The 19,264-nt window shown below is 47.7% G+C and overlaps 3 protein-coding genes across 3 annotated transcripts; all 3 read left to right on the top strand.

Annotated features, from left to right (window-relative positions):
* Positions 1–614: 614 nt before the first annotated feature.
* F4813DRAFT_364438 (uncharacterized protein) lies at positions 615–1,611 on the top strand. Its single transcript, XM_049243817.1, has one exon. It carries the CDS (start codon positions 907–909, stop codon positions 1,159–1,161), a length of 255 nt encoding a protein of 84 aa, XP_049098120.1. The 5' UTR covers positions 615–906; the 3' UTR covers positions 1,162–1,611.
* Positions 1,612–3,225: 1,614 nt separating this feature from the next.
* F4813DRAFT_364435 (FAD/NAD(P)-binding domain-containing protein) lies at positions 3,226–5,861 on the top strand. Its single transcript, XM_049243816.1, has 6 exons — positions 3,226–3,528; positions 3,619–3,688; positions 3,746–3,826; positions 3,894–4,244; positions 4,303–4,728; positions 4,784–5,861. The coding sequence occupies exons 1-6, from the start codon at positions 3,515–3,517 to the stop codon at positions 5,387–5,389; spliced, it is 1,548 nt and encodes a 515-aa protein (XP_049098119.1). The 5' UTR covers positions 3,226–3,514; the 3' UTR covers positions 5,390–5,861.
* A 646-nt stretch (positions 5,862–6,507) lies between these two features.
* F4813DRAFT_364431 (putative histidine kinase HHK1p) lies at positions 6,508–14,832 on the top strand. Its single transcript, XM_049243815.1, has 3 exons — positions 6,508–7,042; positions 7,121–9,456; positions 9,517–14,832. The coding sequence occupies exons 1-3, from the start codon at positions 6,912–6,914 to the stop codon at positions 14,493–14,495; spliced, it is 7,446 nt and encodes a 2,481-aa protein (XP_049098118.1). The 5' UTR covers positions 6,508–6,911; the 3' UTR covers positions 14,496–14,832.
* The last annotated feature ends 4,432 nt before the right edge of the window (positions 14,833–19,264 follow it).

The following is a 19,264-nucleotide window of genomic DNA, read 5'->3' as shown; positions in this document are numbered from 1 at the left end:
ATCAGGTTCTGTTCGGTCCAAAATACGAGATGCAAGGCATGTATATAAACTTCGAGGCCGCGTATCACGGGCTGAGGCTCTCGATTCGACATAATTCAATATGTTCAACGTTTCATCGCCGCGAATCATGCCGGCCGCGCATCTGCCCGGATTTCTATTTTATTTTTTTATTTTTTTTATATATAAAATACCTGAGTCGTTGATAATTGTGTTCTGGCCAATGTCTCGCCGCCTGCTGGATAGCATAGCTAAGCGGCATCCCGCGTCCCATACAAGTGGTTGCTCATGTTACAGATAAATAGCTTGGATTGGTTAAGTACATACGACCTATGACCCCTATCTTGGTTGATTCTTCTTTATCGGGGTACGGTTTTTACTCAGCTAAATAAGCCTTTTTTATGGCGTCGTCTACTGCATGTCAGCTTCCAACCGTCGATATATGTATTAGGCTTGTTAGGACTCAGGGCTCAGGCCTGTGCTCGTAGAGGTACGCTAACCGTTGAACGTTGTTAGCCACGTGCAATAAAGGCTTATCTAGCCTTAATTATAAAAGGGCCTATCCGCGGTGTATTATGCCTGCAATTATCAATATAATTACTATTACCACGGAGCATAGAGTTTGTAAAATAGGTATATCAGTTAATGCCTCGCTTAGTTAACAGGATCATGCAAGATGATGGTATGATGTAAGCTGCCCCTGGCTTGCTTTGCTTGGTAACGAGTTTAAGCCCTACATGTACGAAGTACTGCTGTTTCTTGATCCCGGGAGCTCTATGTACAATACGGAATACCTACCTAGAAAAGACGCTGTTTAGCTATTATACAATACTACTACATACGGCTGACTCCGTACCCGAAATACAAGATTGGATAGTTAAACAGATATTACCATGTACGTATCTGACTATGTTAGAAACGGTCGCCATAATTTTGCAACAAATATTTATAGTAACCACCCTAATATTGCTAAGCCATCAAGCCATTATACATAGTGTAAAAGATCAGACCAATACAGTAGATATCTGCATATTCAACTGTCCGACATTTTCTAGCCTCCCCACCCTGTCCGGACTATCATCATCTCTTATGTACAGGAGCCGGCTGAAAGCTAGTCCTTTAGTTGATGGCCATATACACACACTCAAGAAGAAGCTATTCTGAACTTGGTTTCAACGGAACTGAAACTCGAGTTATTTCCACTTGGAGATATTTCTTTTTGAGCCGCCAGGCGCTCCAGTGGGCCAACATATAAACTTGAGACGGCGGCGGCTTGGGGCGAGTTTGCAAATCTTGACCGTTGATCTCGCGGAGCTAACCGGTCCTGAGGCTCCAACTAGAAGTCTAAGTCGAGAGGGATGCGCTTTTACCAGCCAAACTTGGTAGTGCCATGAGCGGAAAAGAAGATCGACAAAGGCTGATGTATAGGTACATGGACGTTAGAAATAGCCATTGACCTGGGTATGAGCGGGACACGACCTTATCGAAATTAAACGATCTTCAAAATCCCAATTTGGGTGACGAATGCAACACGTTAATCGCAAAGTGACAGGAGTGGATAAGCCAGTGGGAGATGTATGTACATAGACAGATTACATTGTACATAGTAGAGACCGTAGGGTCCCTAGGGGGGGGGGGGGGGTGGCACTGGTGGGAAGCCGCGCATACATAGCACATAGAAGAACAGTTCTCCGATATTAGTTCTTTTATTTTCAGAGATAGTCTCAACACCAACTCAGATGCCGGGGGTTCTAGAGCTGGCTGGCCTCTAGTAGATTTCTTTTGTACTTCCTTATACATAATAGGTGTTCCCACCTCCTGACTCGCTAAGAGCCCATGCTACATACATACACTACACACATAATATGTACATACATACCACAAAAGAATTGTCCTAACATAGCTCAACTGTGGAGTTTGGTGTAATGCACCGGGGAGAAAACACCGGGGAAGAAAGGTCGGGGTTGATGACAACGATGTGTTGTTGACCGTTGACCGGTAAAAGATGCTTAAGCTTTCCTTACCAATCTTGCCTTGCATGCACACGTGGTATCACCAAGACGCTATAGAAAATCTACAGTATGTACATACATACGTAGGTACACATACGTACACACATGCTATCTATGTATTCTATTTCAGGTGTCCAGCCTAAAATGTCGTGCGCGATAACTTTGGAGGCTCGATACGTACATAGTTGGACGAGTACAAGGGACGGGTATGAGCTTCATCTTACTATAAGATTACGAGCAGGGGTTTCCCGGTGTTCAGTCAACCCTCACTTGTTGGTAATTCTTTCGATTTGCAGCCACACATCCCGAATTTGCTCCTATCCAGCCATCCAGCCTTCTCTTCACATGCGGGTATGTATGTATGTATGTATGTATGTATGTATGTATGTGCGTGTGTATGTGTGTGATGTCCGTTATGGACTAGCACGGTAAGTTAATAGATCAGCGACTAGCGATCGTCATAACATATCCCCCCCTATTTGAGGAATTTTTTATGTAGGTTAGGTAGGGAAGAGTTCTCCTGAACTTACCCCTGACTTGTTGACTTGTCAATGGTTGCCCAAGGAGGAGGCAAACTAGCGGTAACTAGGCGGTATCTAAACATATTAAAATTCGTCCTACTCAAGCAAATCATGATAGCGAGGCTGCTCTGGCTACTCTCGCTACTCAAGCAGAGTTCGACGGGAAACCCGTTACCTCTGGTCCCTGCAGCTAGCTACATAGGTACCTACCTAGGTTAGGTATGTACTTCAAATAATCCGTCTTGAGATGTACATGTAGCGAATGTAGCGAGGGGGGAAGAGATTGATCTCGAATAACTTTATCTTGGATCTTTGATTTAGCCACACCGTTTTATACAAAGTCTCGATTGCTCGAATACTCCATGTTGTACTTGATGCATATAACATGAGGTAAACGTCTGGTCTTTTATTCGATATGCCTCTATTAGGTAGCAATAGTGATACCTGATAAAGACGAGTCGGGTACTTTTTTGTAAGGTACATACCTAGGTAGGTAGGTAGGTATATACTTAAGGTATGTATCCAGAGTAACATGGAGGTGCAGGTACCATCTTTACCGAATTTGGTATTAAACCCCATCCAATTGGGCGGATGAATGTTGCCAAGTTGCATAACGGAGAGACAGGGGTGGCTTCATGCGTGGGGCGGCGCACAAGCCTGCACCCAGCTTAGGGTGACACTAAGTATCATCCACAATTTTAGTTTATCTAGTACCCCTCCAAAATATTATAGAAAACACCACGCTGCTCTTTTACGACTCTGTTTTTATTTCCTTTGGGAATCCTCCTTGCCTGCCACACGATCCATTCGCGTTATAACATAGAGTTAGACGGACTTTATCCTGCATCATTCATTGACTTGGATAGTCTCTCATCCGTTCTTTTCGCCTTGTAAAGACAGTTCTGTCTTCAAAAGACCTCTCTTGACCTGGTCAACTTCCCCGCCCTGATCTGGAAACTATACCCAGACAACCCCAAGAACAAGATGTGTGCAGACATGTAAGTTTCTTAGTTCCATGTCTAGGAGAAAGAACTCTCCAAAGTATTCTCTTTTAGTGAAGCCTAATTAACTAACCTTTGCTTTCGTAGTAATGTCGACGTTCTCGTTATCGGTGCTGGCCCTACGGGTCTAGGTGCTGCGAAGCGCCTCCACCAGCTGGTATGTCTTCACCGCCTTTCAAACCAATGTGCATGTTAAGCTAACATTTTGTAACAGAACGGTCCCTCGTGGCTGATCATTGACTCCAATGAGAAGGCTGGTGGTCTTGCCTCTACGGACGTCACTCCTGAGGGCTTCGTAAGTCTATACTATCCTCGAGCTCGTCGTGCCTAGCAAATAACTAACCTTGAATTCTGCTCTATAGCTCTACGATGTTGGTGGCCACGTCATTTTCTCTCACTACAAGTACTTCGACGACTGCATCGACGAGGCTCTCCCTAAGGAAGATGACTGGTACACTCACCAGCGTATCTCCTATGTCCGCTACAAGGGCCTCTGGGTTCCTTACCCTTTCCAGAACAACATCTCCATGCTGCCTAAGGAGGATCAGGTTGAAGCTCTCGACGGCTTGATCGATGCTGCCCTCGAGGTTCGCGTCTCAAACACGAAGCCCAAGGACTTCGACGAGTGGATCATGCGCATGACTGGTTCTGGTATTGCCAACATGTTCATGAGGCCCTACAACTACAAGGTCTGGGCCGTTCCCACCACCAAGGTAAGCTATGATCTCGCACATGCTAGTCTTTTGTATCCATTTCTAACTTGCAATTTAGATGCAATGCCAATGGCTGGGTGAGCGTGTCGCTGCCCCTGACGTCAAGAATGTGGTAAAGAACGTCGTTCTGAACAAGGTTGCCGGAAACTGGGGCCCCAACGCCACATTCCGCTTCCCCGCCCGTGATGGTACTGGTGGTATCTGGATCGCTGTTGCAAACACTCTCCCTGACGAGAAGAAGCGCTTCGGTAAGAAGGGTGAGGTCACCAAGGTCGACGCCAACAAAAAGGTTGTCACTCTCAAGGATGGTACTACTATCGGCTATGATAAGCTTGTCTCCACCATGAACGTCGATCAACTAGTCGAGTCCATGGGCAACCAGGAGCTGGTTACCCTGAGCAAGGGCCTATTCTACTCTTCCACTCACGTCATCGGCGTTGGTCTCCGAGGTGCGCGGCCAGAGCGTATTGGCGACAAGTGCTGGGTAAGCCATTCCATCTTACTAGCGACATGAGTTGAACTATAGCTAACTATTGTAGCTCTACTTCCCTGAGGACAACTGTCCCTTCTACCGCGCCACCATCTTCTCCAACTACTCGCCTTACAACCAACCTGAGGCTGATGTTAAGCTCCCTACCATCCAAATTGCCGATGGCAGCAAGCCTACGAGCACAGAGCCCAAGGAGGGACCCTACTGGTCTATCATGCTTGAGGTCTCGCAATCGTCCATGAAGCCTGTCGACGAGGCAAACCTGCTCAAGGACTGCATCCAGGGACTGATCAACACTGACATGATCAAGCCTGAAGACGAGATTGTCTCCACTTACCACCGCAAGTTCGATCACGGTTACCCCACACCTAGTCTGGAGCGTGAGGGTGTCCTGAAGCAACTTCTCCCCAAGCTTCAGGACCTGGACATCTACTCCCGTGGTCGCTTCGGTAGCTGGCGATACGAGGTTGGTAACCAAGACCACTCGTTTATGTTGGGTGTCGAGGCCGCAGACCACATCGTCAACGGTGCCGTTGAGCTTACGCTCAACTACCCTGATTTCGTCAACAGCCGCCAAAACACTGAGCGTCGTCTTGACCAAGGCCCTCTGGCTGCTAAGAAGAACGGTACTTCTCTACCCTCGCGCTCGAAGTAAGGGTTTATCTAGATGCGAGGAAGGATCCGGAGGCACACACATTCTATTGACTTTATGGTAATAGATATTAGAAGAACTAAAAAGTTTTTCGTTGAGAACTACATAGCGTGTAGTTATTCATGTTTGACGAGTGCGACGGTGGTGGAATACTGTAACGATTCTGACTTGATCTTGCAATAACGAGACGGCGCCAAAAGCCGATGTTGCTAGGTTGCCCGAAGGATTTAATGAATAGAAATAGATTTATGAGCTTACAACTATTCGTCGATGCAGAAATATTAATGGTTACGTGAGAATCGATTAATCGGTTTAGACATTAATTAAGAAGTTTATGATAAGAGATATAACTACCTTAGGTACACAATATGGCATCATCTGTCGTCAGCCTTGCAGTGTTTAAATGAAGACAAGTAGTTTTAAAGAGTTTATTGAATAAATTTCTGACCGGTTGATTTATGCCTGTTACTTGAAGATTAAATGATAATATGCTGTAAAACATGAGAAATTACCGATCGTGTCATTATTGTATAATACTATAAGATTACTACTATACGTTTCATTTGAGAATGTTGTCGAGAAGAGAGTCGTAAACGGACTGGATCAGGTTCGTTAGACGGCTGGACTAGGTATAGCATCAAGTACCTAATGGTCACTCTGCCACTTGTATCAAAGGCTTGCGCTGGTAGAATACATGGATAATTTGGATTCGCTGCCAAGGCTTTTGCCCTTCCTTCCTTGCTGCACAACTTCGTCACAGCCCACAGGAAGGCGTTCTCTCTCACCAGTAAACTCAGTAAACTCGGCAAGCCCCAGGTAGTTTTGTGAAACGCAGGTGGTCTAAAAGTTTTGCAGTAACTGAAAAACTACGTTAAGTCCGAAATCTTGTAGCGGTAAAAGAGGGGTTGGTTATGTAACTCTTGTTAGGGCAGTACAGGATATAGGCGGCACAGGAAAGGGCAAACCTGGGCAGACAGGCAGAGCAGAATGTACTATGAGGTAGGCAGGTAGGTACCTATGTTAGGTAGGTATAAGCGTTAGTCATCCAACTACTCGTAGTACATGTAGGTAGTCTATGTCCTATGTAATAGTCTTTCCTCTTGCATCTACATGTAGTTACTGCTTTTTATTAAACGAGTTTTCTTGTATAACACTGTGGCCAATTCATAATAGGAACTTGGATTACATCAATGTACAATAGAGCAAACTGGCCTCCCGGATGCTAGCGGTCCATAGGACTTAAGCGACAAGCACCACATTCTTTACAGACCTGGTGGATGAGGGACCTTGACACTAGTGCACCTGATTTTCTGGAACAAATTAAACAAAAGCTCCGGGCGGAGAGATCATCGATCGTCGCCTCAGCAATCCTAAACAGCAATTCTAAGCAGCATCCTGAGGACACTCGAATTTTGAAGGTGACTCGGATAAACCATGTGTGTCGCGACGGCGGCATCTTGGTCACTCTTTATCCGATAAACCCCGCCGTGCCCGGCCTCCCTCTGTATGTCGAGATATCATCGTCATGGACGGATCCTTGGTCATGCCGGAAGACCAACTCGATCCCCCAGCAAGGATCTTCGAACGACTCCGACAGCTAGGCGGCTTTACCTGGGATGAATCAAGAAGGCCATTTCATTCAAGCTATGACAACTGGTATCCTTTTCCCGAATGCGATTCAGAGCTCGCATGCGTAGTAATAGTAGCTGTCTAACACGGACCCTCTTTGTATAGGCACGTATATGGCACAAGATTTGTATCGCCCTACTCAACCACCACGACAACATCCTTGCAGAACCTAGGCAATCCGTCCGCCATCTCCAAACTAGCCCCGAGCCGTATATCGCCTGGCGACGTCCATATCGGCTTTTTCTCCCAGAGCGAAGGCAGCAGCGAGCGTTCCTCGGCTTCCCCGCCTGCTTTCTCCAGCCTCGCTACCGATCTAGCGAACGTCGAGGAGCAACATATAGTCGCGCGAATATCCTACCACGTCCTCCGCGAAGAGAGGACCTTCCACATAGCTAAGAATCTGATCGCCACTGCTGACCCGCATGGAATTCATAATGTGAAGCCCATCGACCTTCTTCGCCTGAATCCGCAGCCCGGTGATCGTGCGCCTATAATCGTGGCCATTTACGAGCACCCCGGAGAGAACTATCTTTTCAAGGCTCTAGATCTGGGGCCGGCTTTCTATTATGCTAAGAAGGTTGAGGACCGATTTGAGGCGTATCGCAAAAATGACTTCTCTCTAGCAACTCCCATCAGCCTGATGCATTTTCTCGACTTTGCCATCGGCGCTACCCAGTGTCTAGAGATCTTGCATCACGGCCATAATATGGTCCATGGAGAAATCAGAGCGGATGCGTTTCATTTCAACATTGAGACAAATAAGGTAAAGCTAATATCCTTTGGCTCGGGGGTAAGGTCGTTCGAACACGGACTCACTAGCACTGGATGGTCAACGCTCTCTAAGGAACTAGGAGCAAAGAACAAATTGGTTTACATCAGCCCCGAGCAGACTGGCCGCATGCCGGCAGAGCCTGATACGAGGACTGACATTTATTCATTAGGTGTATTGTTCTGGATGCTCCTAACTCAACAACCTGTCTTCACAGGAGCTACGCCGTTAGATATCGTCCAGTGCGTGCTAAATCGCCGGATTCCACTGGTTTCGAATATTCGGACGGATGTACCTGAAGTTCTTGGTCGCATTATACAAAAATGCACGTCTAAAAACATTTCTGATCGTTATTACTCGGCTAGCGGTCTACGCCATGACTTGGAAATGATACAGAAATTCCTGGGGAATGGTGACTGGATGACCCTGAAGGAGTGGCATATTGCTTCGAAGGACATCTCATCGTTCTTCATGTTACCTACCGCTATGATTGGACGTCGGAAAGAGCATGCCGAACTAGTAAACGTGCTCGAAAGGGTCGCGAGGGGTCAAGCTGTTGCTAGCCTTGCGGCTACTAATCGTTACTCGGACGGTTCCGGCTTATCAACCGAGCTCGCCGACGCCGCTGATGTTTCAAGCGAAGGTGCAAGCTCCATCGAAGGGGGAACCCGGCGAAGCGGCTCTTTCACGCAAACTAACTTATCAGATACAAAGCAATCAGTAGGTCACGTCCGGTCTTCAGTTAACGGAACAGATACACAGACTGTCTCCGCCTCTGGCGACACGATATCTTCATGTCACACCATTCCTAAGCTATCCAAACCGTTAGATAAGCATCCATCAGTCACCTTCGAATCTAGAAGTGTTCTCGATGCTATTGGTGAACGCCAAACCTCTTCGCGCCATAGCGGCACAGAAACTTCTGCCAGTCTTTCAAGGCAGTTAGGTTCGGCAAAGTTCAGGCGGCGAGGCTATTGCGAAGTTGTTACTATTGAGGGCGCTGGTGGCCTAGGCAAAAGTTTTCTTGTTCAGCAGGTATTAGCCGATGCTAGGCGGAGAGGATATTGTGCAACAGCAAAATTCGATGCGGCTAGGAGAACAGCGTTTGGGCCGTTACTGAAATTAGTGTCTTCTCTATTCAAACAGGTATGGGGTGAAAGCGACACGGACACGCCTCTTCATCAAGCCTTGAAGGACTATGTTCGTCCAATATGGCCGATGCTCCATAAATTGCTTGGGCTCCCTGAATTCCTCCTCGGTTTTCAAGACCGAACATCCCTTCCACCGCAACCGACGCCAGGCCTATCTAATGGTCGGATTAGTAGAACTCCGATGAGCAGGCGCAGCTCATCTCCTGTGAGCTCTTCGGGGAGACCACGCCCTCAGAGTCCACGTGTAACGTCGCAGAGCTCGCAAGACTTTCTACGGGCCGGGACATCTACAAAGACGATTCGCCTGATGAATACGTTCTTGGATATACTGAGGATATTCACAACGCATCACTTCGTCTGCTTGTGTCTCGATGATCTTCAGTTCGCAGACGAGGAGTCTCTAGAGTTAATTACTCAGGTGGTCTCGGCTCGGCTCAAGATGGTATTAATAGTAACTTACCGGCCCGATGAATTATCACCAGACGCCGTTCAGAAGATTCTCCAGCCTGCAGACACCGAAGGTAAAAAAAAATTCACGTTCTCCCTTACCTGCCCGAACGATCCAAGCTGACTAGCCCCAGAACACCCCAAGTCCGGTGGTCCAAGAATTACTAGGATTGTCCTGTCACCGTTGACCGAATACGAGATCCTGCAGTATGTAGCATCGACATTATGTCGACCCCAGGAGGATGTTGCCAATCTTGCTCGTGTGATCCAATCCAAGACTGCCGGCAATCCCTTTTACATGAGGGAGATGTTGAGCGCTTGCTACCGTAAAAGATGTATATGGTACGACTATAAAAAGAATAGGTGGGACTTTAATCTAGATTGGCTCTTTGAGCAATTCAAAGGCGAAGATAATTACGATGTCTTAAATAACGACTTCATCACTCGCAGGTTGAGTGAGCTTCCAGCTGCATCGCGTTCGATTCTGGCCTGGGCGGCTCTTTTAGGTAGCACTTTTTCATTCGAGCTAATCTGCCAACTTCTAAGCGGCGCGTTCGACCCCGTCGATGATGATGGTTACGGGCAGAACGACGCGCTCTACCGTACCAAGTACTCCAAACAGGACGCGGTGGCAGGGCTTCAAGCAGCGATCAACGCTTGTATCGTTGTACAAAGCGAAACCGACGATAGATTCCGGTTCGCCCATGACAGATATGTCCAAGCAGCGGCATCCTTGAAGGAATGCAATACCCCTCAAATGCATTTCGCTATTGCGCAGACCTTACTGAAGCACCATGGAACCGAGGTAAAAGCAAGGGATAATACCGCCTCCCACATTGCGGAAGCTGTCGAAATTATCAAGTGCAAGGTTCACGTCCGTCAGCCGTACCGGAAACATCTGATGGACTGCGCAGCATTGGCGGTAGAGAGCGGCGCGAGGTCGACAGCTGCTAAATACTACCACAGTGCCATAATGCTCCTACAACCCGATCCGTGGGTAGACGGCCCGGATGACGTCGACTACGAGGAAACACTTAAACTTCACTTACGCGCGGCTGAGTGCTATATTTACATGGGAAATAATGCAGCGGCTCACAATCTTGCAAATGTTATCCTCAGCGGCGCTAAAGCCGCGGAAGACAAAGCCCCTGCTTGGCTTCTACTGGCCCGAGTTCAAGCCCAGAATGGGAATTCAACGTCCGCGCTTGCTATCTTGAAGGAAAGCCTCCGCCAATTGAAAGTTGAATTTGATGGGCAGCCGTCCCTCGAGAATTGCGATACACTCTTCATGGAGGTAGCTGCCCAAATCAAAAGCATAGACCGAGGGGAGATTCTTAGTCCCCTTGGTACTGCCGATTCCCACGAACTGATAGTCGGAGCTATCCTTACGGAGGCTATCAGTGCCGCTTGGTGGAGTGACTCCCTAGACTTCTACAATCTTGCCCTTGCGCATGTCAACCGTTCCCTAAAGCATGGGCGCTTCCTTAATTCCAGTGCCGCTTTTCTCTACGTTGCCATGATCGCACTAGCCCGGTTCAATATGGTCGAATTCGCCGCTGAGCTCGGTAGCCAATCCTTAGAAATCCTAGAAAGGACCCGAGATTCATTTTCCTCTGCTCGTGGTTACATGGTATATGCCTCCTTCATCAGCCATATTCATGTTCCTATCAGCGCTTGTATAAATCACTCGGACTTATCCATTGAATACGCCTCCAGCGCTGGTGACCGTATGGCAGTCATTCTCAGCTTTGGGCTCTCGGCTCAAATGAGGCTCTTTGCAAGCGAAAATGCCATTTATCTCGAGTCAATATGCCAATATTGCTGTGAGGAGGTACCGGGCTGGCACCAAGATACTAGGGGTGGAACCTACTTGATAGCAGTTAGGCAAGTTTGCCGCGCACTTCAAGGCAAGACAGATACTACATGTGCGAACGCAGTGATGACGGACGAGCAGCATAATTCAAATGCTTATAAGACATGGCTCGATATCCAAACGCAAAATGGCGGTCGTTCCGTCCTCATATACGAGACAAATGAGATCATCGTTTTATACTTGTATGGCTACTATCAAGAAGCTCGGGATATGGGGCAGAGGTGCATTGACAAGTTGGACCTGCTTTGGTCCTCTCGAAATACTCGAGCCGTTTTAGTCTTCTACGGGCTTGCCGTTGCAGGTCTTGTGCAGCGCAAGCTCAACGATCCGCGCACAGCCGATGCTGACCTAGAAACCGAAATTCGCGATACAATTTTACAACTCGAAGATTTGAACAGAAGGATTAAAGATTGGCAGGTTATCTTAGATGCGAATTATCTTGCTTGGTCGAAATTACTAGATGCTCAAATTGCGGAGCTGCGTGGTGATCATGGCTCCGCTATACGACATTACGAAGTAGCATTGGATCATGCCTCGGAGTACAGTCTTCTTTTCGAGGAAGCCCTTGGGAATTTCTTGATGGCTGGCTTCTTCGTCAGGCGGTCAGCGAGAAGATCAGCAACGTCGGCCTTGAAGGAATCGGTTGCGCTCTGGCGACAACTAGGAGCGACCGGAATTGCGCAGCGGATCGAAGAAGATCACTCATTTCTCATCCACAGTCCCACTCGCTACGCGAGGACGGCTGAAGTTGCCGTGCAGACTGACTTTGCTGGGGATTCTGCCTCCGTCACGTACGCTACAGACGGTGAGGATCCACAGGCGGTGCAAACTATGAACGAAGAGACGAAAGAAACCAGAATGGCCGCGTGGCGCGGTTCAACACAACCTGAAGCCGGCGCCGGCTTACCAGCTCTCGACATGATAGACCTTCACGCTATACTAGTTTCATCCCAAGTTATTTCCTCGGTCTTGCAGGTTGACGTCTTACTCAAGACAATGTGCGATGTTATTCTCCAAACCTGTGGCGGGTCCGCGACTCAGGCAGCGATTATTGTTCAGGACGAAGACGACACGGAAGATAATTGGTGCATCGCAGCTAGCGGCGATTCGGAAAAGGGCGCTACAGCTCATCTTCCTGGACAGCCCCTGATCGGTACAGCGTTGGTTGCCGAGAACGTAGTTCTATACTGCGCCCGATTCCGCGAGGTTGTCTTCATCCCCGATCTCATTAGCGACGAGAGATTTGGGAAGGTCAATGACTCTTGGGTGCAAAGGAATTCGCTTAGCAAAGCTATAATTGCTATACCGATCTGCCATGGGGCAAAACCTCTCCTTGGGGTTCTCTACTTGGAGGGCGAACCAGGCTCCTTCACGGATAGAAACGTCACCGTTTTACAATTGCTCGTAAACCAGATCGGGATCAGTTATTCCAATGCACTCTCAATAAAGGCGATAGAAAAAGTGTCCTCGGAGAATGAAGCGATGGTCCGAATACAGAAGCAAGCAGTTGCGAAGGCGAAACATGCGGAAGCAGAAGCTAAGCGTAATGTCAAGATCGCCGAGGAAGCAGCCAAAGCCAAGAGTATTTTCCTCGCCAACGTATCTCACGAACTACGTACTCCGCTAAACGGCGTAATTGGTAATTCTGAACTCCTAAGGGATAGCAGCCTCAACAGAGAGCAGCTCGAAATGGCAGACTCCATTCGAGTGTCAGCGGATCTCTTGCTTACGGTTATCAATGACATTCTCGACTTCTCCAAAATGGAAGCAGACAAAATGAAACTTTACATTACCGCGTTCAATCCGGAAGAGATGGTGCGCGAGGTTGTGAGAGCTGCCTCGTATAGTAACCGAGAGAAGACGTCTAAGAAAAATGTTAAGATTATTCAAGACATCGATATACCATCGATGCTGATTTACGGAGATCCCATCCGCCTACACCAAGTCCTCGGCAACCTCATTAGCAATAGTCTCAAGTTCACAGAAGATGGCTCTATCACGATTGGTGCTAAGGTCGAGTCTAATACCGCCGAGAAGGCGAAGTTGACGTTCTGGGTTGAGGATACCGGTATTGGTATTCCACAGGACCAGCTTAAGAAACTTTTTAGACCGTTCAGCCAAGCGGATGCTAGTACTGCTCGCAAATATGGTGGCAGCGGGCTCGGTCTTAGTATCTGCAAGTCGCTTATTGAGAATATGATGAAAGGCGAAATCTCACTGGAGAGTAAAGAGAATGAAGGCACGAGAGCTTCGTTCACAGTGACATTCGACAAGGCGAAGCCTCATGTGTCCGCAGGAGAAGCCCGACCCCTCCCACCATCTTCGATCGTCGATGCAAAACGCAACGTTCCTCAACCAACTCCTAGTCATCCTCCACTAAGCCCAGTTGTAGACTTGGCACGAATTCCCAAAGATCAAATCCGCATCTGCATCGCAGAGGATAATCTCATCAACCAGAAGATTGCCATCAAGTTTGTGAATAAATTGGGATACACCAAGGTCGATGCTTATGAGAACGGACTCAAGGCGGTAGAAGGTTTGCGGCAAAGGGCGATAGATGGGGAACCTTACCATGTCGTCTTGATGGATGTGCAAATGCCTGTCCTCGACGGTTACGAAGCCACTGCGATTATCCGGAAGGACCCCATTGAGGAAGTCAGAAAAGTATTAGTCATAGCAATGACTGCTTCCGCAATCCAAGGTGACCGAGAGAGGTGCTTGGCGTCAGGCATGAATGACTATCTTGCCAAACCAGTTAAAGCAGATCTACTCAAGAGGAAGCTAGATACATATACCACGGGAGCCATCCAACCACCAACTCCACCTGCTAGACACAATCCGGACCCTCTTCTCGGGCAATTCAAGAGTCAAGAGTCGTCGGATAGTAACTCGACGCCCGTTCCTAGCCCGCAAGTTGTTGACGACTTTATGATGGGCGGGTCACCATCTCTTGTCTTGCCGATGAGGGAGGATATGGATTACTCGTATTCTGCCGACGACGCATCGAATGAAAAGACGTCGTCAGATCAATATTCGCCAACCGAAAGCGCAAATGTATCCCCCTTGCAGCAATCGGCAAAACGCCAGCCGCGAAAGTTAACGAAGCCTCGGAATAATAGCGACGCCGGGTCCACTACCGACGAGAGGCCGAGAACAATGCTAATCAAGAAGAACCTAAAGCCAAGCAATTCATCTATGCTAGATAGTGACACGAGCCATGAAAGTCGGTCGTGGAGCTGACGATGTGGTTAAGGCTCATCAGAGAGTCGGCTCTTCTACATACGGACTTACACAGTTAGACTATTTAAAATGTGGTCTAGATATCTCTTTTCCGATCTCTTGTTTTTTGTCGTTTACATGAAGGGTCCCGAGAGACCCATCTTCCATCATGTACGTTGGGTTGTCTTAATCCAAAGTAAATAGGGGACGTGTGATTTGGCACTGGAATTTGGAGCATACATGGATTTTTATTATTATCATTTGATTCTAACTTACAATATCGAAATGGCATAGGAGACGAGTCTATTATGAGACTTGATATTGCTAGACGAGGGCTATGCTATGCTATGCTATGCTATGCTATGCTATGCTATGCTATGCTATGCTATGTCGTGCCATCACGGTCATGATAGAGATATGGGAATACGGTATATGATACACATGTGAGCTATGCATATCAGCAAAGCTCTGGGATAGCGTATCAGTGAGTTTGATTTATGATTGAGCAACGCAATTAGATATGGACATAGCGTTTCGCTTCTGGAAGAGATTAGTATGGGACGACGGCACACCTCCGTCCGGATTGGATACCCGCTTAGCTTTCCAGGAATCCCCTAAATACACGAATGCATACTATCTAAGAATAGAGATTTTTGGAACACCCAAGTGCATATTTTAAAATTCCATTGCCGTTGGCCCGCAGTAGCAGCGGCATTTTCCTTGTCTCGTTCTAGAGTCGGACGTATTTACGAAGACGGTTCTACTCGCTACCTAGGAGGAGCATAATACATTCTAGTTGCCTTTTTCCCCCGGTAAGCTACGTGGGGAGCTCGCTTGTGAAAAGAACAACCCAAGTAAGCCGGTACTAGATCATATGCTACTTGTGATGCAGTAGCCGAAACGTAGCCAGAGGTGACAAAGCTCGATACATAACGAGGACTCGAGGCTCTGGGGTGAGAAGACGGGCCTTTTTTTTTTTTTTTTTTTTTTTTCTTCGCGTAGATGTTTTCCAGTCGGGCCGAGGCCCCGCGGAAAAGGGCAAACTTTCTGCAGAAAGAAAGAAAGAAAGAAAAGAAGAAAAAAGCATAGAGAATTCTGAAATTCACATGTTTTTCCGGTGGAGGGTAGGTAAGGTAAGGTAAGGTAAGGTAAGGTAAGGTAAGGTAAGGTAGTAAGATATATTGTCTTGGCTTGTCGCTATCGGGTTAGGCCCGGAGGGTTCTCGGGGCCCCGACGGTCTGGGACGGCTGATGAGCCGCGTTAGGTCGGCTGGGTCGGCGTGGTGTTAGTGTAGTTGTACGGATTTAGTTGATCGGTCCATCGTATGACTATGTATGTATGTATGTATGTACATATATACAGGCTAGGTTAGGTTAGGTTAGGTTAGGTAGAGGAGGGAAACGACCAGGCTGGCTGGCTGGTTGGCTGACAGGTAGGTACATAGTAGACAGACAGGCGTATCGGGAAGAATTAGCTTGGATTCCCATCGCCGTTGTTAGTATAGGTATATGCGTTCGGTTCCCTGAGTCATACCTAACATACGATGGGTATTACGTGGCAGCCTTGTCCTAATTTGCCCCCCTTCTTTTTCCATTTTTTATTTGTTTATTTGATATTTTTGGCTTTTTTATTAAGCCGGTGGCTTGCTTGCCGGTGAAGGTGAAGGGCCCACCGAGGACGAATGGAGTAGGTCACACAACCGGCTGGGTACTATGGTATTCGCTCGCCTGTTCGCTCTTCTTCTTTTTCTCTTCTTCTTCCTCGGTCGTGTTTATTACATACACTAGGTACAGTAGCTGCTAGGTAGATCAAGCAAACTAGGTACATAGGTAACTCAAGTCTGCCTGATGTAGATGGATGTGCTCGGCGTGAGGGAACCGACGTATATACATATACGGAATACATACACACATACATAGGTAGGTAGGTGGCTTAAGCCCCTCGTAAGCTAAGAGGCTTGGTAGAGAACTTTTGTAGACATAGATCGACGCATACCTTAGGTACTTGGGCAGATATGGGGAGTCGTACATATCCGTCGACTACATACACATAGGCCGCGATTATGTACTTGCGTAGGCAGACATAGACACGAGCATGGACATGAAAGTAGGGTCTCTCGAGGAAGAAGCGAAGACAGGTACATAATAGTATAGTTATAGTTATTATGTAACAGGTACATAATAGTATTAGGTAGTTATAGTTATTATGTAACAGGTATACATACTATCCTCTCACGCAAGTATACCTACCTAGGTTACCTACCTAGGTTACCTACCTACCTACCTACCTACCTATGTATAGGCCAGGCAGCAAGGCAATTTTCCTTCTCTCGGCGCGGCTACATCCTAGCTCCATATATATCAACGCCATCGCTCTACGTACGTAGATGATGCTTAGGAAAATGTGACAGAGGTTTGCGGCTCGCGAAAAAGCCGCCCCACGTGTGTCTCACCAACCCGGTTTTTCCTTTCCTTTCCTTTGCTTTGCTTTGCTTTTTGTGTGTGTGTGTGTGTGTGTGTGTGTGTCCCGCCCCTCTCTCTCTCTCGCCTCGCCCCGTCGTGTGTGGGAATCATCGAGAGTAGGTCTCTGGGGGAGGGGGGAGGGGGGAGGGTTCACAACGAAGACAGGCGGGAGGCGCTGCTGCGTTCGCGCGTGCTGTACGTTTCAGACGGGGCCTGTGTGGTGACGAAGGGGAGATTAGGGAAGAGGTAGGTAGACAAGAGATTTTTGCCCTTTGCTTTTCCCGCAGGGCTGGGCTGGGCTCTCTGTAGCCGCGCGCAGCTATGTGGGTGGGTAGGTAGGTAGGTAGGTAGCAGCAGTGGCGTGCGCCGCACGTTACGGCCAGCCGCCTTTGGACTCGTCTGGGCGAATAGGGACGGGCTTGGGGGAGATTAAGGCGAAGGGGGCTTGCCGCTCACCTACTTCCGCAACGGGGAGAGGGGCGTGATAGGTATGTGCGTTCTAGATAAGTTGAGTTGAGGTCGAGGTTTCGACCGTTGCGATGGGGGAGGGATAATCGTGGTTCGATGTGCCTGCATACAGGGGGCTACATGATATTAGATACCCGCTAGATCGGTGACGTTTTCTTCTTCTCCTTCTTCTGTTTTCTTTCTTTCTGATGCATCAACCGATTGGGTGGCTTGCTAGTGTGATGTGCGGATGGCAGTGCTGTCATGGCATGGTCTAGGCTTGCACAGTAAATAGGTAGGTAAGGGGATCGGCACGAGGGCCAGGAAAGAAGGGGAAGGATGTTGCCTGTATGTGTGTGTGTGTAAGTATGTATGTATTGTGTGTGCATTCGCTATCCCAACTGGGAATATCTCCGTGACCTCGGTCATGGCAGCAGCTAGCCTGCTTCATTACATACCTAGGTAGTCCTATGGAAACAGAAAGAACCGTTGCTGGATCTGTTCTACCTACTCGTAGACGAGAATGAGAATTTTGCGACGGGAATACCGTCCGGCAGTTCGGCCTGCTCGAACCATAATAGAGATTTAAAATTCCGGCAATACTAGAGAAGGCTGTGTCAGTCGAGCAAAGTTTCTGATGCTAAAGATAGTAATCTGCGAATGTAGGGACGAAGGTTGTCCTATTTTAGGAATTTCATGATATGCTCCGTGTTATTTGCCACGACGGGAATATGAGATTCGTGGGATTAATGCATTGGATTCACTGTAGTAAACCCGGGTATAACCTTTAACTAGTAGGAGCAAGATCTCTCTATAGAGTTTCTTACTGAGATATCAATATTGGTCCATTGGTCCATTGGTCTATTGGTCTCTTGGGAACCGGGCATCGTCTCCTATTCCCTATTCCGATCCTTGCCATGTCGTATACCGTTCTCACTCGTGATATGATGCATCGTCAAATGCAATATGCGCTTTTCGACGGCCAGCCTACCTCGTATGTGCGTGTCTCCCCCGGAAGTCCGAATAAATTTCCATAGACTACCTAGCGGCTTAGTATATTGCGAGGTTCTTCGATCCCGCGAGTGGACCCTGACCAAGGTTCCGGGTTCGAAGACGTCGTTGAGCTACTGTACGGGGTGCACATCGTCTCTTGTCTGTAGTGTATATACTACAGTAGGCAGTGAGATGCGCGTATCCCTCGTAATGGGTTCGACTTACATAGGTAGCTAAGAAAAGGGGTTACGGTAGAACCGGATACATGTTTACATACGAGCTTACCTACATAACATGATATTTTTTAAGTTATTTTAGAGTTAGTCTGCTCGAGAACCTTTAAGGTATCGGCGGCTACGAGAAAACCAACATTGGTCTACCCGCTGCTGTGCGTCTTTTCCCTCACGTCTCCACCGGCTCCAATGTCATGTCCAGCTCAGATATCATTCGTAGGGAAATAATTGGCGACTGAAAGAGTATGACCCATAAGCTGATTAGCCCCTGCTGTACGAGCTGCCGGTCGAGTTCTGTTTTGATCCTTCAACTGCACCGACGCCATTCGACTGTCAACTGGCTCCTTGTTTGGTCATATCAAACCAAACTGCTCGAGTAGCAGGAGTGGTCGTTGCTTGGACGATGAGAGGAGGATATGTACAAACATGTAATGTAAACAATAAAAACGTGTCAAGTCGTCCTTAGATGTATATTGCATGGGGACCTGTCATCGGATCGAACCAGCGTTCCCGTATTGGACTTGTGCTTAGGAACAGTTGAAACTTGTTTCTCTATAATCTCTACTAACATTTACTCGACCTGGCCTGACCTCTAAACTACGAAGAGACTTATTAGTTAGAAATGAGTGTAGGTAATATGAATAGTATTAGGTCA

This window comes from Daldinia decipiens (genome assembly GCF_022478715.1).
Source record: "Daldinia decipiens strain CBS 113046 unplaced genomic scaffold F4813scaffold_24, whole genome shotgun sequence".
Classification (NCBI taxonomy): domain Eukaryota; kingdom Fungi; phylum Ascomycota; class Sordariomycetes; order Xylariales; family Hypoxylaceae; genus Daldinia; species Daldinia decipiens.
This window is presented reverse-complemented; position numbering and strand designations above follow the sequence as displayed.